The sequence below is a fragment of the Neophocaena asiaeorientalis genome, unplaced genomic scaffold, assembly GCF_003031525.2.
Source record: "Neophocaena asiaeorientalis asiaeorientalis breed wild unplaced genomic scaffold, Neophocaena_asiaeorientalis_V1.1 scaffold653, whole genome shotgun sequence".
NCBI classification, from domain to species: domain Eukaryota; kingdom Metazoa; phylum Chordata; class Mammalia; order Artiodactyla; family Phocoenidae; genus Neophocaena; species Neophocaena asiaeorientalis.
Window position 1 is genome coordinate 623841 of NW_020174928.1, and position 25683 is coordinate 649523.

General features: G+C 35.0%; 1 protein-coding gene across 1 annotated transcript in view; it reads left to right on the plus strand.

The window, feature by feature from the left end:
* The first annotated feature begins 574 nt into the window (after positions 1–574).
* Positions 575–25683, plus strand: part of ZC3H11D (zinc finger CCCH-type containing 11D) — a 33317-nt gene continuing 8208 nt past the window's right edge. Inside the window, exons 1-8 of the mRNA XM_024761382.1 lie at positions 575–653; positions 3093–3212; positions 3563–3683; positions 16429–16587; positions 17797–17874; positions 17956–18069; positions 23868–23978; positions 25385–25492. Of these exons, the coding sequence (XP_024617150.1) occupies positions 3201–3212; positions 3563–3683; positions 16429–16587; positions 17797–17874; positions 17956–18069; positions 23868–23978; positions 25385–25492 (703 nt within the window). The 5' untranslated portion in view covers positions 575–653; positions 3093–3200. The remainder of the gene's footprint in view (positions 654–3092; positions 3213–3562; positions 3684–16428; positions 16588–17796; positions 17875–17955; positions 18070–23867; positions 23979–25384; positions 25493–25683) is intronic.

Sequence of the window (25683 nt, forward strand, 5' to 3'; positions counted from 1 at the left end):
AAATGTCTCATTCTGGGAATCAGAGTACTTCATTTTGCTTTCAACAAATTCTCAAAATTTGCAAGCATTCTGGAATCTTTCTGCTATAGGAAGAAGCTATTCCCCTTTTAATGATGGATGAAGAGTAAATGGAATATAGCTACAAGATGAATAAGTAGTCCAATTTATTTTCAGGCATCTATTAAATATCACAATCTGAATGATTTTTTTCAAATCAGTGGATAGCGGTGAGTACATAATTAAATAATTTTACTTTTATCTTGAAATATAGATTAGTATATTTACCTATTTAAAAATTTTAGTTTTGTTTCCAAATCATGTATAGAAATAAGAGTTTAGAAAATATTTACTTGTGAAATACTTAATACTTCTTAATTATGAAAGTATGAACTAGTTTATGTTCCAATTTCAATCAGAACATTGAAGGATAAAACATACTATTTTATTTTTATTAGCTTTTTCTGGTCAATATACTAGAATTGAGTAAGAGAAATTACTGTACAGTATTCACTAAGGTAACCTAGCCTACAGTTAGATGTGAGGTCATTTATGATGAGCAAATAATGGATTAGGTAACAGTGAGCAAAATTCTGGAAGTTTGAGTTTGTGTGCTTATAGCAACCACTTTCAACATTTCTGCCAAGCTAGAGAAGGTATCTTCTAATTTAAATTTATTTAAGAATTATCTATTGTGTAATATACTGTCAACAGGAGATCAGTTTTAAAAATACTACTGATAGCCTGAAAGAGTGTGGAAGAGAAATTATTTTTCCCCGTACACACTCATAGTTCTTATATTTGCATTCCTGCAATTCTTATATTAAAAAACATAGGATTAGTAGCAAGAGAGTTGAAAATGGCAGAAGTTGGGAATGACTGCTATTTCTTTTTTAATTCCATATGCATAAAGGTAAATATTGTACAATTTACGGTACTTCACATGCTTAAGCTTTTTAGTAGAATGAAGGAAGATATGGCAATAATTTGCATTGCTGAATCAAAATTTACTATTTTCCCACAAAATACTTTATGTATTTAAAATCTGAAGTAAATCCGTATCATGTTTTTTTTTTGTTTTTTTTTTGCGGTACGCGGGCCTCTCACCGTTGTGGCCTCTCCGGCTGCGGAGCACAGGCTCCGGACGCGCAGGCTCAGTGGCCACGGCTCACGGGCCCAGCCGCTCCGTGGCATGTGGGATCCTCCCGGACCGGGGCACAAACCCGTGTCCCCTGCATCGGCAGGTGGACTCTCAACCACTGTGCCACCAGGGAAGCCCCTTATCATGTATTTTTGATATATTGATTTCTCTGATAAAATCTGGGATAACTTAAAATTGTTTGAAACTACCCTTCTATATGCCAGTTATATGCCCCTGGCTTTTTAGTCCTCAGTGTGGCACTTTTGTCTATATTATGGCTCCTTGAAACATCAAATTCCTAATATTGAAACATTATATGATACATCGTACTGTTTTGGTTAATGTGATTCCAGTCATATAAATTCGAATAAATTCAGGTCACTATCAAACAGTTAAATAAATCTAATTTACCCCCTATTTTGAAATTTATTAACAAAATTACTGAATTTTCCCCTGTCAAAGTAACAGCAAATAATATCATGGAAAAAGGAAAAGAAAGTAATACAAACAAATTGGCCAAACATGAATTGAAGTTTATAAAGTTAAAATGGGAAAAAATATTTAATCTAAGTGATTAGGATTAATGGATCTCAATGAAACCAAATAAGAAATGTAGAAATTCAGAGTTTGGAGCTTCATGTTCATATCAGAATGAACCCAGTGAAAGACATGCTGTGTCTGGTTTAAAGCATTTCATCTCTGCTAGGACAACTGAATGGAGTCAACTTGAGTGTAAGAACGAGATCTACTTCTCTTACCTGTTACTTTAAGATTAAACCCTAGGTTGATAAGAAATAATAGAACTTATGTTCCATGTGGGCAGAGAGTTTTGTCTATTTCACTGCTGTATCCTCAAATACTTAGTAAGTTCTCAATAAATAAATGAAAAAATAAAAAAAATAATAGCAATGACAATACTTTATCTCCCATAATTTTTACAACAATCTGTGAGGAGGGCACTTTATTCCCTTTTTACAGGTGAGGAAACTGAGGCACAGAGAGGGTGAGTAACAGATTGACTTTCTGATTATGGGCAAAATAGAGTTCAAATACCAGTTTATCTGGTTCCTGCCTACTATCCTGGACTACGAGACCTACAGATCCACCTTAAAAGGGAGAGAGACTGAAGACAGAGAGTAAGAGGGTGGGAAAAAAATAAGGAACAACCCTGAAACACGTGTCTAAAAAAGGGATGAGTTTAATAGGATATTTTTATTCTATGTTACCCACCCTCTGCCCCAAAAGCCAATGACCTGAAGTTTTCCCAATTGTGGATCTATGTGTAAAAGATACAAAATAAAAAAATAGCAGCCCTTTAAAATAATCCATATCTGCTTTTGTTGGGATATAATGATGTAAATGTGTAAATGTATAGACACAATTGTAGACCAAGGGCATATAGCATATACATGTAACATAGCACATTGTACCAGTTATTAAAAATTCCACAATAATATAAAGTTTAAGCTCCATTCACTTTCCCTATATAAATACACTTAGTATCTCCATAAAGTAAGAAAACAATTATCTAATAAAATATGATTAATAGAGATCATCTCTACAATTAGAATATGGATGATGATTCTTAAAAAAAAAATTCTGGCTTTCTTAACAAAGAAAAATTAGATCCTTCTGTCATTGGATTGTGATTAAGAGTGTCACTGATCTTTTGTATGTTTATCCTTAGTGAGCCATATGGATTAACTGATAACAAGAAGGAGAATTTTATCAGTGACTCATGGCGTGTTGTACTATTTAATCATTAGATTATCTTGTGTCTTTCATTAAAATTAGACTGCTTTGCTAGAATTTAGACTTTATGGCATTGTATTTGTAGTATTTTTTTAAATTTTAATTTGATCTCCTCATATTTTCTTTAGTTGATTAGTAATCCGTTGTTAAACACTAACATTCATATATTGAGTTTTCTACACTGTTTACTTTTTCCTTTTAGGGTTCCCAGTGCCGATTCCGACACTGTGAAGAGGCCCTTGGCAGTGACACTGTGTGCTCATTATGGAGAGAAGGAAAATGTTTAGATCCACTTTGCAGATTTAGACACATGGAAATGCAGGTAGAATTACTCAGCATCATCGTGTTTGTTAAAAGCATCTCCCTTCGATAATACTGACCTATACTCTTACAACACAATTGAGAAGAAATGATTTTTCCTTCCATTACTTAATTTTAGGCATTTTGCACTTTGCTCAATTTAAATTCTTAAAGAAATGGGCAAGTATATTTTAGGAAATCCATTGCATCTTTTAAATAGCAAAGCTTAGAAACACTCAAAGCCTAGAAACACACGTGATCTTAAATCGGCAATTGCAGTAGTTTTTGTCACATTGTGTTGTGTTGTAGCACATTGTATTTATTGTGAATATGGCATCTGATCATTACATTTCCCCCACCTCCTTTGTCTAGCAAAACTGCAGCATTTCATGCTTCTGGGAAACTCAGCCTCTTGGATGTGTGAAGATCAGTTGTATCTTTTATCACAGCAAACCTCGAAATATCAATGGATTATTTTTGCCACCAAGTAGCAGTGAGTATTTTTTTTGAATAACACGGATATACCATATTATAATCTGGTTTTGGAGTAGCAGCATAGAATGACACGTTAAATAAAGTATGAAAGGTGAGTAATGCAGTTTAACAGCCACTGAATGATTTGGGATGGTTCTATCAAGAATCATGAGATGAAGCTTAGAATGAGCCATCAAGTAGCCAACAAAAATGTAGTGAACAAAGAGCAAGTCAAACTTTCTCTGTGTTTCTAAAGTGGATTTATTCATCTGAAAAGTGAGAGGACTACTGACCTCACTAGGTAGAGGGGAACTGACTCAGCAAATCATCGCACAACTGGCCTCACCGTTGTGCCCTTATCTCATAGGTGGGGAGAGCAAGGGCATGCTCTGGTTTGCACACTTCTGCTTCTAGAAGAACAGGTCGATGCGTGGTTCTTCCTAAGACTTCATTTGTGGATAAAATGCAATCCCATTGTTGCAGAGTAAGCATGAGTGGCATACTTCAATCCACCTAAATGACACTGAGGTTCTACTATGTGATGAACCTTAAACTAGGTTCTGGGAAGGGGATAGGGAAGACACCATGCCCTATAACAGTGAATGGCAAGAACCTTGCTTAAGAAATTGGGATTGTCAGGTTTCCCTGGTGCTATAGCTGTGCCACTCTCCTGCTGTAGCCACCATATTTCTTACGATGGAATTATTCTAGAAATGAGTTTACAGAATATCAGTCCTTTGGATTTGAAAACGTGGCTTCAGCTAATCCTTGGCAAATGAATGACTAAAAATTATGTTTCTTAAAAAAAAAAAAAAAAAAAAAAAAAAAAAAAAATATTTTTTTTTTTTTTTTTTTTTCTGGAAAATTATTCTATGCTATACAAAATCAGTTATAATTTTCTTAAATGTATAACATATGTGCATAATTTTTCCCTTCTGAATTATTTAAAGGATGATATTCTAATTGTTTGGGGGATAGTTTTGCTAATTAATTACAGACATGAAGGTCTACATATAAGATGACTGATTATATTTTTATGTCTTTATAATTTCATATCAACTTTATTACGACTTAATCTGAAAAAAAAAATTTCAAGAAAAAAAATTTTTTTTTTTAAAAAAAAAAAAAAAAAAAAAAAAAAAAAAAAATTATGTTTCTTTGTTATAGTCTTCTGGAAAACTCTGATCTCATAGCATTCATTATACATGTGGTACCTTGATCAATGTTTTTCTTCACTAGACTGTAAACATCACAAGGATGGGGATCATAACTAGTTTCCTTACCAATGCTTTGCACAATGTCTGGAGCACAGATGCTCAATAAAATTGGATGTATGGATAGATGGATGGGGATAGATAGATAACTACTGAAGGTAACCTACTGGGATGAAAGTTACTACACTTACTAAGTGGTTAACTTGATCCCATTGTTTTACATCTAGTGTGATTTTATTTCATGAGGACATTGTACTAAATTCCCTATATCTAGTGTAATAGTTTGCTTCCTAAAGGTCTATGGATAAAATTGCTATCTTTCAAACTAATTCTTTTAGGACTAGAGGAAAACAAACACTCCATCTCTGGGCAAAGGAAAGGTAGAGTGTCTGTGTAACAGTTATTGGGCTCCCCACTATAAGACATGCCCTGGGCTAAGTTCTGTAGGGATACATTTTATTATTCTCATTTATTAGGCATAGAATCTGGACATCAAAAATAAATTCTAGCTTTTCTGGAAGTCTCAGTTTCTTCAACATGTGTCAAAACTGCTCCTGGCTTTGGAATAAGGTTTCCTCTCTCTCAATAGGGTCAAAACCAGATCCATGCACTGGGACCAAATCCTTCCCCTAGCCATTCTACCTCCATCATGAGAGGGGATAAGCAGGCTTCATAGGCTGCTAATACCCTACTTCCTCAAACCTCCTTTCATCTGTCTACAGGGAACAAATCCACTTATGTGTTTTGAATTCACCAGGACTAATTTTATTCTGCCCTGTATTCCAGTTTATGTCAATTTCCCTAGGGGGAAAAAAAATACTCCTGTGTGTTTCTCCTTTATTCTCACACTAGTACCATACTCACAACACTTCTGACACCATACAAGTGGGTTTTTTCCCACACCAATCAATTCTCTGTGACATTAGCTGGGTGTCCTATAATTTAATTCAATTCTGACACTAACCCGAGTTTGCACACATCCCACAGATTAATGGCTGTATCCCCAAAGATTACCTTACACTTTTCATATTAATTGCAAGTAGAAAGTCCCTAGGTTACCCACAGCCTCTGTCTAACTTGGGTACAAATTGGAGGTTTCCATGATCTCTCTCCCTGGATTAAATAATTTGCTAGACAGCTCAAAGAACTCAGGGAAACGCTTCCTTATCTTTACCAGTTTATTGTAATAGACGATGCCATAGAGGATGGCATCCTCTACTGTAATAGAGGATGTTCATCACACAGATGAACAACCAGATGAAGAGGCACATAAGGTGAGGTCTGGAAGGGTCTGAGCACAGGAACTTCTGTCCCTGTGGAGTTGGGGTGTGCCACCGTCCAGTACGTGGATGTGTTCATCAACCTGGAAGCTCTCTGAATTCCATACTTTTGGGATGTTTATGGAGGCTTCGTCAGGTAAGCATGATTGATTATTAAACTAACCTCTAGCCCCTCTCCCCTTCCTGGACAGGGGGGCAGGGCTGAGAGTTCTAAGCTTCTAATGCTGGCTTGGTCTTTCTGGTGACAAACCCTACTCATGAAGCTACCAGGAGCCCACCCAGAGTCACCTCATTAGAACAAAGGACACTCCCATCACTGAGGAAACTCTAAGGGATTTTCAAGTTCTGTGTCAGGAACCCGGGTCAAAGGCCAAATATTAGAACAAAAGATGTGCCCAGTGCTCCTTTTACTTAGGAAATCACGAAGGTTTTAGGAACTCTGTGCCAGGAACTGGGGGCAGAGACCAATGTATTTTCTATTATTTCACATCAGTCAAAAACCCCATCTTTCAAATGACTCACTCCTCTCCCTATTTGGCCCCTTTCATCCACTCCTCCCCAAACTTCATTATCAACAGAATTCTTTTTCAACTTCTTCCCTGAACTTTCCCTTTGTCTTCATAGTCGAATGTAAGCGTCACTCCCCACTCCTCCAGCAGCACTCTCCAAGTGGTGGCTGTTTTTATCCCCAGTTCTCAAGTACCACTTGATTTGGAGATGACGTAGAAGGTTTCCTTGGGTCCTATTGCCAATTTCAGATTGTTCTCTATCACTTCTCCTTAAAACCATCCAGTTTGTATCTCATGCCATTATCCCCCCTCGGCGTTGCTGTTCTTTTTGCTTTTGTCTACGTCTGTCCACATCCTTCCTCCCCATTTTTCAGAAGTATGAACTCCTGGCTCATAGTCAGTCTAACTGTACTCCTGTGTCAATTCTTGGTGATTCCAATATGTAAGTATGTGATCTACCACCCTAGCCTCTCAGTTCCTCGAACTCAATTCCTCCACTGAGCTTACCCTTCCCCATCTCAGTCATTCTCTCAGTTATACTCTAAATCCTAATTGCCAGCCTTTCTTCCTCTGGAGGAAATGGCCTGGGCTGTATTATGGGACAGGCCAACTGATGGGTACAGTGGTAGGGTGTCACTTTTGATCTTTTGTAGTTTCTATTAAACTTGAACTGAGGGAAAATAATCTCCTTTGTCTTAATCCATCCTCTTACAAGCTACCACCCCATTTTTTTCTTTCTCTTTGTAGCAGTTCTCAAAATAGTTATCCTTGACTTGGTATTATCAAATCCTCCCCACCCATTCTCTCTTAATCCCATGTAAATCATCCTTTTCAGCCTCTTTCACCATTGATATACAAATTATTAAATCCAGTGGTCAATTTTCAGTCCTTCCATAACTGGAACCATTAGCAGCATTTGACAGACTTGATCACTCCTCCCTCATTGATATAATTTCCTTATCTAGCTTCCAAGACCCTGTACCTCTTTGTTTTACTCCTATCTACCTAGTATTCTGTTTTTGCTCTCCCTCACTGGTTTTTCCTCTTTTCCCCATCCTCTTACATGAGGTATGTTCTAGGAGTTAGTTCTTTGTTCTCTTTTCTTCTCTGCCTACTCCCTTGGTAATCTCATCCAGTCTCATGCCTTTGATTATGATCCACATGTAAATTACTCCTAAATTTACATATCTATTCCAGACCTCTCTCTTGAACTTCAAAGATCCTTATATTCAACTTTTCACTTGGGCTCTTAACTTGAGTAGATATTTCCCACTTAACACATTCAAAACTCAACTCACAATTTTACTCCTATATCCCCAAACCTGCTATATCCATGGGCTTTCTATCTTGGTTTAATGGCAGTTCTATCCTTCAGGTCAACTGAATCATCCTCAAACTCTGTTTCTCTCATATCCCACATCCAATCCATACAGAAATCCTGTTAACGCTACTGTATTTAATATATCCAAAATCCGTCTTTTCTCACTATTTCTACTATTCCCACCTTGGGCCAAAACACAGACATCATTTCTTGACTGGATTACTGCAATAGCTTAAATGGTTTTCCTACTTCAACTCTTGTCCCTCTATGTCTGTTCAAAGCACAGTCAGTGATAATCTTATGCATAAATCAGACATCACCCCTCCAATTGGTTTTCATTTCATTCAGAGTAAAATCAGAGTCCTGACAAAGGCCTAAATGACTGTACTTGATGTGGTGCCCTGTTTCCTCTCTGAATTTATCTCCTGCAGCTGTTCTACTTGCTCACTCTGCTCCAACCATACCAGTTTCCCTGCTTCTCCTTGCTAGTAGGCTCCTGCTTCAAGGGCTTTGCATGAAACGCCCTTCTCTCAACAGCTTTATGGTAAACTCCTTTACCTTTTCAAGCCCTTACTCAAATATCATCTGTTAATGAGGACTACCCTGAATACTCTGTTTGAAATGTGGCAGCCTTCCCACTTCCTCTCTACACATTCTTCCTGGCCTTGCTCTGCTTTCTTTTGCCATTTCCCTTATTTTCTCAGATAAAATATAATTTATTTCTTCACTACATCTATTGTTTGTTGTCTGATTCCTCCCTATAGAATGAACATAAGAGTAGGAATCTTTATTTTGTTTACTGATGAATCCCAATGAAACATAGGTACATAGTACTACCTTTCACATAGTGGCTAATTCTATCCCAGGAAGTCCAGAAAAGTATTTATTCATGTTAAGCAGGTAAATATTTTTTCTCTGCCCAGACAGATGTCTGTGCTCTAGGAAATAGGATTCAATTTCCAGACTGGAGGAAACTACAAAGCTCATTTGAATTATGTGTTGAACCTACTGCATCATCTGTTCATTCTAAAAATATTTCAGTACCTCAGAAGGTATAATTTGATCTTTTGTAGACCTAATATTTCCTAAAATATTTCCAGGGACATTTACCTACCAAGGTTCATATTAACCAAAACCGGGAAAATAAATCATCTCACCTTAGGCAAAAATTAAATTACAAAGTTATATCTTTATTTTAAAATCTACCTTTATGTTTCAATAGGTGCATGTGATCAGGGTGGGATTAATGACGATTTTTTGGTAGCGAAATATAACTATTGTTTCATACATAGCATTATGCAATTCACATGTAAGTTTGTAGCCAGTTAAAATAAGATAAAATTTACGCATTTAAATGTGTAATCTGTGAAAATTTCTAGGGCCTCTGATCAAGGAATTAGGACCCATCACGTGGTCCATATTAAGTAGGTGAGTTGGAGCCACAGCAATGCTATCTAAATTACCAGCTGTGCTCTTCCAGAATGAGGTGTTTGCCAAAAGCAATTTCCCATTAGTTGATTTGCCATTGTCTGTTATCTTTAAGCACTCAGTTCAATACTTGAGTCCTGCATTTTTTGTCTGGGAATATAAAACTGCCAGTTAGTCTTTTTGCAATTTAAACTTTAATCTGCTAACAAATTTAAAAAGGTTTTGGACTCTTGAAAAAGATTTCATTTAGGGACTTCCCTGGTGGTCCAGTGGCTAAGACTCCATGCTCCCAATGCCAGGGACCTGGGTTTGATCCCTCATCAGGGAACTAGATCCCACATGCCACAACTAAGAGTTTGAACGCACAACTAAAGATTCCGCATGCCACAACTAAAAAAAAAAAAAAGATCCCACATGTCGCAACTAAAAAAAAAAAGATTCTGCATGCCAAACTAAAAGATCCCACACGCCGCAACTAAAGATCCTGCATGACGCAATGAAGATCCTGCACGCGGCAACGAAGATCTCGCATGCTGCAACCAAGACCCATCACAGCCAAAAAAAAGATTTCATTTAACTGTTGCTAAACCAGATATTTTCAAAAGAGGCCTAATCCTTCTGGTGATCATCTCCAAGTTTAAAAGCATATAGGTGTCAAATTTAAATATAATAAAAATAAAATAGGATAAATTAAAATCTAAATTCACTATAAGAACAAGACTCCACATTATGGAGACTTATAGTCATTAACTTATCTCTTTAATACATTTCTTTAGGATTGAGTTGTCATTGCAATTATTATTGATATATAATTTATTAAAATAACATAATTACATTACAAACTTAGATAAATAATTACTGCACATAAAATTAGAATTTTATTGGAAAAGTATATAAACTATGAAAAATAATGAAATAGAAATTCTAGAGTTGAACAATAACCAAAATGACAAATTATTAGACGGGTTCAACTGCAGATTTAAGCTGACATAAGAAAGAATCAGCAAACTAAAGATAGATCAGTGGACATGATATAGTCTGAAAAAGGTATAGAATTGAAAAGAAAAGTATTTGGTAGAATTTGCCTGTGAAGCCATCTGGTCCTGGACTTTTGTTTGTTGGGAGTTTTTAAATCACAGATTCAATTTCAATACGTGTAATTGGTCTGTTCACATTTTCCATTTCTTCCTGGTTCAGTCTTGGTAGATTGTACCTTTCTAAGAATTTGTCCATTTCTTCTAGGTTGTGCATTTTATTGGCATATAGCTGCTTGTAGTAGTCTCTTACGGTCCTTTGTATTTCTGTGGTGTCAGTTGTAACTTCTCCTTTTTAATTTCTAATTCTATTGATTTGGGCCCTCTCCCTTTATTTATACAATGGAATATTAGTCAGCCATAAAAAAAGAATGAAATAATGCCATTTGCAGCAACATGGATGGACCTAGAGATTATCATCCTAAATGAAGTAAGCCAGACGTAGAAGACAAATATCATATGATATTACTTATCTGTGGAATCCAAAAAATAAAAGGGGGGCGGAGATACAAATGAACTTGTATGCAAAACAGAAATAGATGCACAGACATAGAAAACAAACTTATGGTTACCAAAGGAGAAAGGGGGAGGGGGAGGGATAAATTAGGAGTTTGGGATTAACATATACACACTACTATATATAAAACAGATAACCAACAAGGACCCTACTGTATAGCACAGGGAACTATACTCAATATTTTATAATAACCTATAAAGGAAAAGAATCTGAAAAAAAGAGAAGTATATGTATGTATAACTGAATCACTTTGCTGTACATGTGAAACTAACACAACATTGTAAATCAATTTTACTTCAATTAAAAAAAAGAAAAAGAAAGATGAACAGAACCTCAGAGAAATGTGGGACATGCATACTGGGAGTACCAGAATGAGAGGAGGGAAAATAGAAAAAAATATTCAAAGAAATAATGGCTGAAAACTTCCCAAATTTGATGAAAATTATTAATCTGCATATCCAAGAAGCGCAACAAATGCTAAGTAGAATAAACCCAAAGATAGACACATCTAGACACATCATAGTTAAAAGAGTAAATGCCAAAACAAAAGCAAATTCTGGAAAGAAGCAAAATAACAATGATTTGTCATATATAAGAGAACCTCAGTATGATTAACAGCTGACTTCTCCAGAAAAAAAGTCATCCAGAAGGCAGTAGGATGACATACTCAAAGTACTGAAAGAAAAAAAAATATATATGTACATGTATATAATTGTATTTTGAACCTATAACATTTGGAAATGTAATATATTTGACAATAACAGCACAAAAGAGGCATGCGAAAGCAAACCTGTATTGTAAAGAAATGATACCAGGTGATAACTCAAATGAAGAAAACTAGAAATGATAAATAAGAAGGCTAATGTATCAAACTCTATAGATATGTATTTTCCTTCTCCTCTCAACTACTTTAAGAAATATAAAGTTATAGAAAGTAATAATTATAACGATGTGTTTGGGGGTTTGTAAACATTACAGATGTAATATAATATTAATAGGATTATACAGAATATACACACAAAAATACTTGATAAAATTCTAGGAAACTAAATCCAACATTAAAAAAAGGATTTTAGTTCATGACCAAGTGGGATTTATCCCAGAAATGCAAGGTTGGTTTAACTACAAAAAATGAAATAATGTAATACACCAGATCAATAGAATAAAGGGCAAAAAAACCATGGTCATGGTCATCATAGTATATGAACAAAAAGCACTGACAAAAACCAACACTCTTTCATGATAAAAATCTCAACAAACTAAAAGTAGAAGGAAACTCCTTCAACCTGATATAGGACATATATGAAAAATCCACAGCTAATATACTTACTGGCATAACTGAAAGCCTTTCCCCTTAATCAGAAACAAGATAAGGATGTTTTCTTGCCAATTATATTAAAGCCAGGGGGATTGGGAAATAAAGGTAAATAAAAGGCACTCAGATTGGAAAGGAAGAAATAAAATGATCTCTATTTACATATGGCATGATCTTTCATTTAGAAAAATCCAGAAACTTGTTTAAAATTATTAGAAGTAATAAATTCAGCAGGGTGCAAGATTAATATACAATAATTGATTGTATTTCTATATACTAGCAATGAACAAAGCAAAGATGAAATGAAAAAAAAATTACACTTACAACAGCATTAAAAATTTTTAGTTATTACTTTAACAAAAGAAGAACAAAACATTCAAAAACTACAGAACGTTGTTGAAAAAATTAAAGAAACTTTAAAAATGGAAAGATAGACCATGTTCATAGATTGGTTTTATTGCTAATATGGCAGTACCCCCCAACTTGGTCTATAGATTCAATGCCACTCCTATCAAAATCCCCAATGACTTATTTGAAGAAGTTGACAAGCTGATTCTAAAATGTACAGTTGACCATTGAACAACAGAGGAGGTTAGGGGAGCTGACCCTCCAAGCCATATAAAATCTGAGTATAACTTATACTCAGATAACTATAGATTCAGAGGATTCTCTGGAATTTGCAGTTCCTCCATATCCATGGTTCTGCATGCTCAGATTCAATCAATCTTGGATTGTCAAGTACTGTAGTATTTACTATTTTAAAAAAAAATCCATGTACAAGTGGACCCTTGCAGTTCAAGCATGTGTTGTTCAAGGATCAATGGTATATAGAATTTCAAGGGACCCAGAATAGTAAAGACAATCTTGAAAGTGAAAAACAAAGTTGTAGAACTCATACTTACTGATTTTGAAATGTAGAAATTACTACAAAACTAGTAATCAAGACCATCTGGTACTGGCATAAAAATCAATATGTAGATCAATGAGATAAAATTGAGAGACCAGAACTAAACCTTTCCATAAATCAATTTCTGGTCAATTGATTTTTGAAAAGGGTGCATAGACCATTCAATGGGGGAAAGAACAGTATTCTCAACAAATGGTGCTAAGAAAACTGGATAGCCATAAAAAAAAAATTAGACTTTATACTGTACAAAAATTAACTCAAAATAGACGAAAGACCTAAATATGAGCTAAAATGATAAAATTCTTATAAGAAACTGTAGGTTACTCAAACCCCTCTCAGTTATGACACCAGAAAAACAAGCAATCAATGAAAAAAATGAATTGGATTTCATCAAAATTATAAACTTTTGTGTTTCAAGAATACCATCAAGAAAGTGAAAAGACAACCTACAGAATGGGAGAAAATCTTTGCAAATCTTTCATCTGATAAGAGACACATCTAGAATATATAAAGAGCTCTTACAACTCAATAATATAAAGACAATCCCATTACAAAATGGACAAAGACTCTGAATAGACATTTCTCAAAGATATACAAATGGCTAATAAGCTCATGAAAAGATGCTCATCATCATTAACCATTAGATAAATGTAAATCAAAACTACAGTGAGATGCCACTCACATCTACTAGAATAGTTTAATCAAAAAGATAATAAGAGTTAACGAGGATGTAGAGAAATTGGAATCTTCATACATTTCAGGTAGGAATGTAAATGGTGCAATTGCTTTAGAAAACAGTCTGGCAGTTCCTCAAAAGATCAAACATAGAGTCACTATATGTCCTACTTATTCACTCCTAAGTATATACCTAAGAGATATGTCCTCACAAAAACTTGCACAACAATATTCATATCAACATTATTTATAACAACCAAAAAAAGTGGAAATAACAGAAGTGTCCATCATGTGATGAATGGATAAATTGTGGTATATGCATACAGTGAAATATTATTTGGCTATAAAAAACACTGCGGTAAGTGGAAGGAGTCATGTATAAGGACCACATATTGTGTAATTCCATTTATATGAAATATCCAGAACAGGCAAATCCGTAGAAACAAAGTATACTAGTGCTTGCGTAAGACTGGGGACATTGGGTGGACATGAAGAGTAACTGCTAACTGGTATGGGTTTCCTTTTTTGGGGTGATCAAATATCCTAAAACTGATCATGGTGATAGTTGCACATCTCCCTGAATATACTAAAAAACATTGAATTATACATTTAAATGAGGAATCACATAGTATGTGAATTATATCTCAATAAAGCTTTTATAAAATGTGATTTTAACTTGTATTGAATGTTCGGTGAAGCTTTTCTTTGAAGCTAATGACAAGTCTTGGGAATATGTATTTCCTTCACAGTTTCTTACTAATGCTCTCTTTTCATTGACACCACAAGACTTTTTTTCAAGAGTGACATATTCTTTCACAATAGTCTAGAAATGGAGCAAGCAAAATTTTTCAACAAAAATTCTTAACTAGCAACATACTCTATTATGCATTTGAATTCAGAACATTCCAACCAGATAGGACTTTTTTCTAATACCCCGTGTATTCATTTTCTGTTACTGTTGTAACAATTTACCCTTAACTAAGTGACTTCAACAACTCAAGTTTATTGTCTTGTAGTTCTATAGTTTAGGAATTTGATGAGATCTCTCTGAATTAAAATTAAGGTGGTCTCCAGGGCTGCATTCCTTCTGGAGATTGCTGGGAGAGAATCTGTTGCCTTGCCTTTTCAAGTTTCTAGAGGTCTTCAGTATTCCTTTGTTCATGTCCCCCTTCCTCCACCTCGGAGTCAGCAATGTATCCATTCTGACACTGTATCACTCTGACTTAGCTTCCACTGTCACACTTCTTTTCCTGGCTCTTTTCCTCTGCATCTCTCTTTTACTTTCAAAGGCCCACCTGAATTATAAAGGATAATCTGCCAATTCTGAGGTCAGCTGATTAGCAGTCTTAATTCCTCTTTCCTGTATAACCTAATGTATACACAGGTTTCAGCGATTAAGACTTGGACATCTTTGGGAGAACATTATTCTGCCTATCACAAAATGATTTTCTGCTGGTAGAAATGTGTATAAGTCAAGGTAATGGAAAAAGCCCTATGAGTTCATGGTGGTTTGATTAATCAGTAAAGGAGGATTTCTTTTTCGGGCAATGTGTTATAGAAAATTTTGGCATGGGTAAAGTAGAGCTTTATTTTGTAAAGTGGAGAAAACGCTACTGTGAACTGAGGCTTGCTCTCAGGCAAACTAATTTTAGGGTGAAAATGGATGTGGAAATTAAGGATCTGGAATACGATAGATTGCTTTCAAATTATTGGGATGGCAAACCCACTGAAAGCCTTCCCATGACCCAGGACCCCACATAGATGATCATTGATTCGGGGCCGTGGTTTCCAAACTTGACTGATTTTGTAATTATCTGAGGCATTTAAAAATAGTATCATATTTCTAGGCTTTAATTTAGACCTGCTGAATCAGAAATTTGAAAAACAGAGACCCAAAAGATGATTTGAATAATTTTTAAATTTGATTCTGATAATTAGCCAAATTTGATAACTATTGGTTTGAAAAACCAAGAAAATTGAATAAGTAATGATAGACGATACATGTGTTCACTGGCTTTTTCTATTATTTGCTGGTTAGTTTTGAAGGTTACAGAACATTTAAATATGACCTAGAGCTTTGGTCAATCTGACCCATGTGAGTCAATAAAGGAATCTGAAAGTATTATTCTCATTTTGAAGTTATCAACCCCCAGCCATTGGATTTTTTCCTCTTTTGAACACGTATACTCTGCCATTATAAGCTATGTCTTATATGAGTTTGCCTTTGTTAAATTATTGTAATGTGATTAGTTAAGTTATTCTTATCCCATGGATGTAATGTAAGAATACAGGAATGCTTATGATCACTTTGTATTTATATCAAAGTATCATATATACCAAGTCATGGTTATAATTACTATCTAAAGTCTATGAATTAGCATATTTTCCACACCTTACCAGCAAAATGTTGATATGTTTTGCAAGTTAGTTCAATAACCTTTCCAGAAATAAGAAAAGACACCTTTTAACAAATATGCAGTTAATCAGGAGGACAACAGTTGATCATTGAACATGCACCAAAACGTGTACCTTGAAAAGACTGAAATGTTGCATTTCCTCTATAGATATCACACCGCAGAAAGAAACTCAGGAAGGCATTCCACCCCCAACCCAGAGTCAGGAACCTCTGAAACCTCAGGAGAATATATCACGACCCATTCACCATCCCTTAATTTTAAAAACAAACTTTGAGGAAGAAGAGGAGGAAGAAGATGAACAAAATGGTTAGTAAAACTTTTCTCAGATTTACAGTGCGCATTCAAAAACCTCATGGTATTTTCTACATATTTGTTTAACTATTAGAAGTGTATAATGTAATATATGAGGCAGATTTGGGTGAGAAAATAGCTTTCATTTTATTAAGTATATTAAATTCATTATGTTCTAATTTGTTCTATGTGTACACATATGCTTATCATTTGGATTGGAAGTTTTTTGTTGTATGATGGCTAGAAGACAGATCTCATGTTTAAATATGCACAGTTGCTTGTAGGTATACTAATAACCTGTTTTACTTTTATATAACTTAATATTGATAACATTGATTTATATAACCTTTATTATTTATATATAACTTAACATTGATATACATGAGTGTCAATCTATTACATGATTATATCCATCTGTCTCACATTTAATCCTTCAAGTTATAGAGATCAATAGAGTAGTTTATAATTTATAAAGCACTATCATCTGCATTATCCCAGGTAATCCTTGCCAAAGTATAAACAAGGTTAGAAGCCAGGTCTTTTGCAGTGTAGCCCATGCTATTCCTCCCACATCGTCACAGCCCTGCAGTGCCAATAAGTATGTACAAACAAGATAGGCATGTGGAAAAATAAACTCTCAGTCTGTCTCTACCCTGGAATATGTCTTTCCATGGAGATACAGGAGGTGGGCACATTGAGAAATTGAAATGTGACATATTTTCTGTAGGTGTTTTACTACAGAAACAAACTCAGGAGGGAATTGCACCTCTGTCCCAGAGTTGGGAGCCCCTGAAACCTCAGGAGGATATATTGCAACCCATTCACCATCCTTTAATTTTAAAAACTGACTTTGAGGAAGAAGAGGAGGAAGGAGATGTGTCCTTTTCTTCTGTACCTCTGGGTCTCCCATACTTACATCTTCCTTCTCCAAACAAACAAGCAAGCAAGCAAACAAAGATGATCTCAAATGTGAATCTGTACCTGCAGCTTCTCATCTCAAGACACATAACGTATAGTCATTTCCTTCCTCTTGACTGATTATATCTAAAATGTAAAAAATAGCAATGAGAAACATTTGACAATGCGCAAAGTATTGATTTTAAATGTTTTTTAAAACAGTAATCCATTCATGAGAACAATGTGTGGGATGTTTCATTGTGGTTTATACATTTTCAGATTATTTGGTTTTGGGACAATTTAATTTAAAATATATATATCCTATAGATGCTTCTAGTTTATGGACAAAGACTCCTGAAGAAATTGAAGAAAAAAGAGCAATAAAGGAGATGTGTCATAAATCTGGTAAGGAATCAAACATTTGTGGATTTTCTAATATTTGATGTGAGACGTACACTAACTGTTAATTTTCTTGTGGGAGATTAGGTGAATACTACAGATTTCATACTCCTCCAGATATTTTATCATCTAAAAGCATAGCCTCTACAGTGGAAAAAGAGTTAGAAAAGCCTTTGGAAAATGGAAGTGAATTGCAGGAAGGTAAGGAATGAAAAGGAAGCATTTCAAGGTGATGAATAAGAGGTACTTGGTATGATAGGCTGTGAATTATTTAGTAAAGTATGCACTGAAGGCAAATGATAATACATCAGAATTGAGAGTGAGAAGGAAGTGATTTTATTGGATGACCTAAATTTAATATGAAAAGCTGCTATTAATGTAATTGTATTTCCAGAGGAACCACAGAATGAATAGACTTAATAAACACATGGTAGCACTACACACCCCATGCAATAATTCTGTAAATAATTTGGTTTTACCATTTTATTTGGCTATGAAAATAAATCTCCCTGTGAAACAGGTGTAGATTTTTCTTTATAAGTAGAAGGGACAACTTAGCCCTAGAAGGACAAAAGGGAGATCATAGAACAACGTTAGCAGCAGAACAAGGGTGTTTGTTCATTGAATGAGTGCCTCCTGTGTACCAGCCAATTTCAAGGGCAAAGCAGGGGAATACTTCCAAAGCTGTGCCTTTTATGGATCTTATGTTCTGATGAATCTTACTTTTCTGTTGGTGAACATCTTGCCCTTGAAGGCAAGATAAGAAGAACGTTATTTTCTGCATATAAAACAAGGAACTCATGAGAAGCCAGAAGAATTACAATCCTGCAGCCTGTGGAACAAAACCACATTCACAGAAAGACAGACAAGATGAAAAGGCAGATGGCTATGTACCAGATGAAGGAACAAGATAAAACCCCAGAAAAACAACTAAATGAAGTAGAGATAGGTAACCTTCCAGAAAAAGAATTCAGAATAATGATAGTGAAGATGATCCAGGACCTTGGAAAAAGAATGAAGGCAAAGATTGAGAAGATGCAAGAAATGTTTAACGAAGACTTAGAAGAATTAAAGAACAAACAAACAGAGATGAACAGTGCAATAACTGAAATGAAAACTACATTAAAAGGAATCAATAGCAGAATAACTGAGGCAGAAGGATGGATAAGTGACCTGGAAGACAGAATGGTGGAATTCAATGCTGCGGAACAGAGTAAAGAAAAAAGAATGAAAAGAAATGAAGACAGTCTAAGAGACCTCTGGGACAGCATTAAACACAACAACATTCACATTATAGGGGTCCCAGAAGGAGAAGAGAGAGAGAAATAACCAGAAAAATTATTTGAAGAGATTATAGTCGAAAACTTCCCTAACATGGGAAAGGAAATAGCCACCCAAGACCAGGAAGTGCAGAGAGTCCCATACAGGATAAACCCAAGGAGAAACACGCTGAGACACAGTAATCAAACTGGGAAAAATTAAAGACAAAGAAAAATTATTGAAAGCAGCAACGGAAAAACAATAAATAACATATAAGGGAACTCCCATAAGGTTAACAGCTGTTTTCTCAGCAGAAACTCTACAAGCCAGAAGGGAGTGGCTTGATATACTGAAAGTGATGAAAGGGAAGAACCTACAACCAAGATTACTCTACCCAGCAAGGATCTCATTCAGATTCCATGGAGAAATCAAAAGATTTACACACAAGCAAAAGCTAAGAGAATTCAGCACTACCAAACCAGCTCTACAACAAATGCTAAAGGAACTTCTCTAAGTGGGAAACACAACAGAAGAAAAGGACCTACAAAAACAACCCCCCCCCACAAAGTTAAGAAAATGGTCACAGGAACATACATATCGATAATTACCTTAAACGTGAATGGATTAAACGTCCCAACCAAAAGACACAGGCTTGCTGAATGGATACAAAAACAAGACCCATATATATGCTGTCTAAAAGAGACCCACTTCAGACCTAGGAACACATACAGACTGAAAGTGAGGGGATGGAAAAAGATATGCCATGCAAATGGAAACCAAAAGAAAGCTGGAGTAGCAATACTCATATCAGATAAAATAGACTTGAAAATAAAGAATGTTACAAGAGACAAGGAAGGACACTACATAATGATCAAGGGGTCAATTCAAGAAGAAGATATAACAATTATAGATATATATACACCCAACATAGGAGCACCTCAATACATACGGCAACTGCTAACAGCTATAGAAGAGGAAATCGACAGTAACACAATAATAGTGGGGGACTTTAACACCTCATTTACACCAATGGACAGATCATCCAAAATGAAAATAAATAAGGAAACACAAGCTTTAAATGACACAATACACCAGATAGACTTAATGATATTTATAGGACATTCCATCCAAAAACAGCAGATTACACTTTCTTCTCATGTGCGCACAGAACATTCTCCAGGATAGATCACTCCTTGGGTCACAAATCAAGCCTCAGTAAATTTAAGAAAATCGAAATCATATCAAGCATCTTTTCTGACCACACGCTATGAGATTAGAAATGAATTACAGGGAAAAGAATGTAAAAAACACAAACACATGGAGGCCAAACAATACATTACTAAATAACCAAGAGATCACTGAAGAAATCAAAGAGGAAATCAAAAAATACCTAGAAACAAATGACAATGAAAACACAATGACCCAAAACTTATGAGATGCAGCAAAAGCAGTTCTAAGAGGGAAGTTTATAGCAATACAATTCTACCTCAAGAAACAAGAAAAATCTCAAATAATCTAACCTTACACCTAAAGGAACTAGAGAAAGAAGAGCAAACAAAACTCAAAGTTAGCAGAAGTAAGGAAATCATAAAGATCAGAGCAGAAATCAATGAAATAGACACAAAGAAAACAATAGCAAAGATCAATAAAACTAAAAGCTGGTTCTTTGAGAAGATAAACAAAATTGATAAACCATTAGCCAGACTCATCAAGAAAAAGAGGGAGAGGACTCAAATCAATAAAATTAGAAATGAAAAAAGAGAAGTTACAACAGACACTGCAGAGATACAAAGCATCCCAAGAGACTACTATAAGCAACTCCATGCCAATAAAATGGACAACCTGGAAGAAATGGAAAAATTCTTAGAAAATTATAACCTTCCAAGACTGAACCAGGAAGAAATAGAAAACATGAACAGACCAATCACAAGTAATTATATTGAAACTGTGATTAAAAATCTTCCAACAAACGAAAGTCAAGGACCAGATGGCTTCACAGGGGAATTCTATCAAACATTAAGAGAAGAGCTAACACCCATCCTTCTCAAACTCTTCCCAAAAATTGCAGAGGAAGGAACACTCCCAAACTCATTCTATGAGGCCACCATCACCCTTACACCGGAACCAGACAAAGATACTATAAAAAAGAAAATTACAGACCAATATCACTGATGAATATAGATGCAAAAATCCTCAACAAAATACTGGCAAACAGAATCCAACAGCACATTAAAAGGATCATACACCATGATCAAGTGGGATTTATCCCAGGGATGCAAGGATTCTTCAATATACTCAAATCAATCAATGTGATACACCATATTAACAAACTGAAGAATAAAAACCATATGATCATCTCAATAGATGCAGAAAAAGCTTTGGACAAAATTCAACACCATTTTATGATAAAAACTCTCCAGAAAGTGTGCATAGAGGGAACCTACCTCAACATCATAAAGGCCATACGTGACAAACCCACAGCAAACATCATTCTCAATGGTGAAAAACTGAAAGCCTTTCCTCTAAGATCAGGAACAAGACAAGGATGTCCACTCTCACCACTATTATTCAACATAGTTTTGGAAGTCCTAGCCACAGCATTCAGAGAAGAAAAATAAATAAAAGGAATATGAATTGGAAAAGAAGAAGTAAAACTGTTACTGTTTGCAGATGACATGATACTATACATATAAAACCCTAAAAACGCCACCAGAAAACTACTAGAGCTAATCAATGAATTTAATAAATTAGCAGGATACAAAATTAATGCACAGAAATCTCTTGCATTCCTATACAGTAATGATGAAAAAGCTGACAGAGAAATTAAGGAAACACTCTCATTTACCACTGAAACAAATAGAATAAAATACCTAGGAATAAGCCTACCTAGGGAGACAAAAGACCTGTATGCAGAAAACTATGAGACACTGATGAAAGAAATTAAAGATGATACAAACAGATATAGAGATGTACCATGTTCTTGGACTGGAAGAATCAATATTGTGAACTTCGCAATAGCCAGATCATGGAAGCAACTTATATGCCCATTGACAGACAAATGGATAAAGAAGATGTGGTACATATATACAATGGAATATGACTCAGCCATAAATAGGAATGATATTGGGTCACTTGTTGAGATGTGGATGGATCTAGAGACTGTCATACAGAGTGAAGTAAGTCAGAAAGAGAAAAACAAAAATCATATATTAACGCATATATGTGGAACCTAGAAAAATGGTACAAATGAACCGGTTTGCAGGGCAGAAATTGAGACACAGATGTAGAGAACAAACGTATGGACACCAAGGGAGGGAAGCCATGGATGGGTGGGTGTGGTGGTGTGCTGAATTGGGCGATTGGTATTGACATGTATACACTGATGTGTATAAAATTGATGAGTAATAAGTATCTGCTGTATAAAAAAATAAATTAAAAAAAAAAAGGAACTCAGAGAAAAAAATCCATGGATTCCATGAGTTTAAGTAGATTTCTTGCCCCTGGGATGAGCTGAAAAACAAGTTTTGCAGGAGTAGGAGAGATCTGAATCCTTTTCTCCTCTTAAAAAAAAAAAAAAAAAAGAGATAGTTGGCAAAGTCTCCCAGGATCAATATGAGCATAGGGTAAAAAGTAGAGTGTCTGTCTTGCAAGTACATATGTGTGGCAAACTATTTAAACATATGGCAGTAGGTGGCAGCAACATGCCATCAGATGGTAGAACAATCGAAGAGACCTAGCTGATAAATGGGAGCCATCTAGTGAAGGACAGATTTCTTGAATTATGGAGACAAGAAAAATTAAAACAATAACAAAACAAAAACAAACACATTAGCAATGAATATTAAAAATGGCAGATTTTAAAGACAATTATATGCATTTTTGCTTTATATTATGGTTTTAAAAAGCTTTTTATTTTTAAATAATTTCAGTTAACTAATGAATATCCTTTACCCAGATTTCCCCATATGTTAGCATTTTACACATTTGATTTTTCACTCTCTCTCCCTCTCTCTCACAACACACACATTGTTGTTATTTTTTTCAAATTGTTTGAGAGTTAGTTGCAGGCATGATGCCCCTACATAACTCTCACCCAAATGCAGTATAAATATCAATATCAGGAAATTACTACTGATTCAATATTACTTAAAGACTTTTTAAAAAAAATTTCACCAATTGTGCCATCAATGTCCTTTAAAACAAAATGAAGTTTTTTCCCTGGTTTAGAATCCAGTCCAGAATCACGAGTTGTATCAGATTGTCATAGCTCTTTTATTCTCCTTTTAATATTTTATTTTCAGAGAAAATTAGCTAGAGATGTATAAGGAAATGGTGAGAATTAATTATCAGTATAATTAGCATTTTTTAATCAGTAGTTGACCCTAATACTTTTTACTTTGTTCATGGTTAGTAGATGAAAACAAAACAAATATTACAAAATTCATTATATGAAAAGCACATCAAATAAACTAAATATACATACACTATAGAGTTAGATTGCTTAACTTTTTAAACTGCCACTTGATACATTTTCCACATAGGGAAATAAACTTGCCTTCTGCTTTCCTCCTAATTATAAATTGGCTTAAAATTTGTATAATTATAAATTTATTGTTCATCAAATCACTGTGCAAACAATATTTCCATTAACTTTTAGGCTTTTTACTGTCATCATAAATTCTATAATAAACTTAGGTAAACGCCTAATGGTTCCTAGAGTGATTTTTTTTTTTTCCTAGGGGACAGTCTGACAGTTCCAACAAAATTCAGCCTATTTGAAAGGCAAGGTGTGATAAAAGCATCACTGGATAGGAAACCAAGGACTGATACTGCTGCTTTTGAAAATGGAGGTGAATTAGTTTATTACTGATTGATTCTGAGTATGTCACCATATAATAAATGAGTCTGAATTTTCTCTCTCATAACTGATTTGTTTCATCAACATCTTTTTAGCATTTTATTCATTGGCTTTGGATAAACTCCTTGAGGTCAGGAATTGTGTATAATCAATTGCTCTGGACAAATCTCTAGTAGAATGTCTGGCACATGATGTGCACTCCGTAAATATTTGTAGAATAAATGATTTTACGTTTAAACAATTGAATGACTAGATGTATAGAGACGCGTTTATAAAATTTACAGATGACTGGAAGTTAATATGCTGGAACAATGAGCCAGATTTAACAAGGTAAACTCAAACTGTGATAAAACAAAATCTCTTGTATTTAAGTCCAAGACATTACCGGTAGGTTCTCTTCAAGCTGGGAAAGACCTGACATGATATATATTGTGAGGGAAAAAAAAATGTTTTTGTTGGCCATAAGGTTTCAATATAATTCAGTAACATGTGTCAGCTACCGAATAGCTAAGGTAAACTTACATTGAATTATTAGGAGTAGTATAGGAAAATAATTAAATGTGATAAGTCATTTAAAATACTCAGTAGAGTGTATAACTTATAGAATGATGCTCCATAAATGTCATCTATTATTATACTAGTTCCACTGATTTCTTCACAGGGTAGTCCACATTTGGGCATCATTTTTTTTTTTTTGCGGTATGAGGGCCTCTCACTGTTGTGGCCTCTCCCGTTGCGGAGCACAGGCTCCGGATGCGCAGGCTCAGCGGCCATGGCTCACGGGCCCAGCCGCTCCGCGGCATGTGGGATCCTCCCGGACCGGGGCACGAACCCGTGTCCCCTGCATCGGCAGGCGGACTCTCAACCACTGTGCCACCAGGGAAGTTGGGCATCATTTTTAAACAAGGTTACTTGAAACAAATATTTTATGTTAAGAAAGGGTAACTTGTATGGTCAAGGATCTGAAATTAAGTATTTAAGTAATATTTAAAGCAACTATGAATATTTATGCTGGAATATAGAAGATCTTTAAGGAACATAAAAACTGCTTTCATATATCTGAAGATATTGTGTGGAAGATAAATTATATTTACTCTGAGTATCTCTAAAATGTGGTAAAGATTGTTATATGGAAAATTGTGTTGACTGTGTGAATTTTCTTCCAATTATTTGTAAATGTACATACTGTATTTTCACACACACACATATATATATATATATACACATGTATTAATCGAAACATATATGATATGTATAGAGATGGTGATGGTATCACTGAGAAGTATTTACATAAAACTGTGCAAAAGGGGTATTTTAGGGGAGGATTATCCTGTATTAAAAGATAGTTTTGTACAATTTTCTGCCATCATTGCCACTGACAGTAAGTTATTGTCATAGGAGGTGACTGCTACATTCCACAGAGGATCATATTTCTTGGAGTAGATGAAAATGAAGCTTTAACTGAAGAGAAAGAAATCACGATGTCGAAATATTCAAATGCTAAAGGTAATAAGCCAGTCTATATTTTGATCCATTTGTAATTTGTACAGACAAGTTAAATATAAAGCATGATTGTTGTAGAGGCAAGGTTATAAATAAAAATATACACAAAATACACTAGAGAGGAGTCAGAAGCCCTAAGTTTCCAGTCCTGGCTCTATCCCTAATTATTTGCCTATGGGGCTTCATCTTTTTTT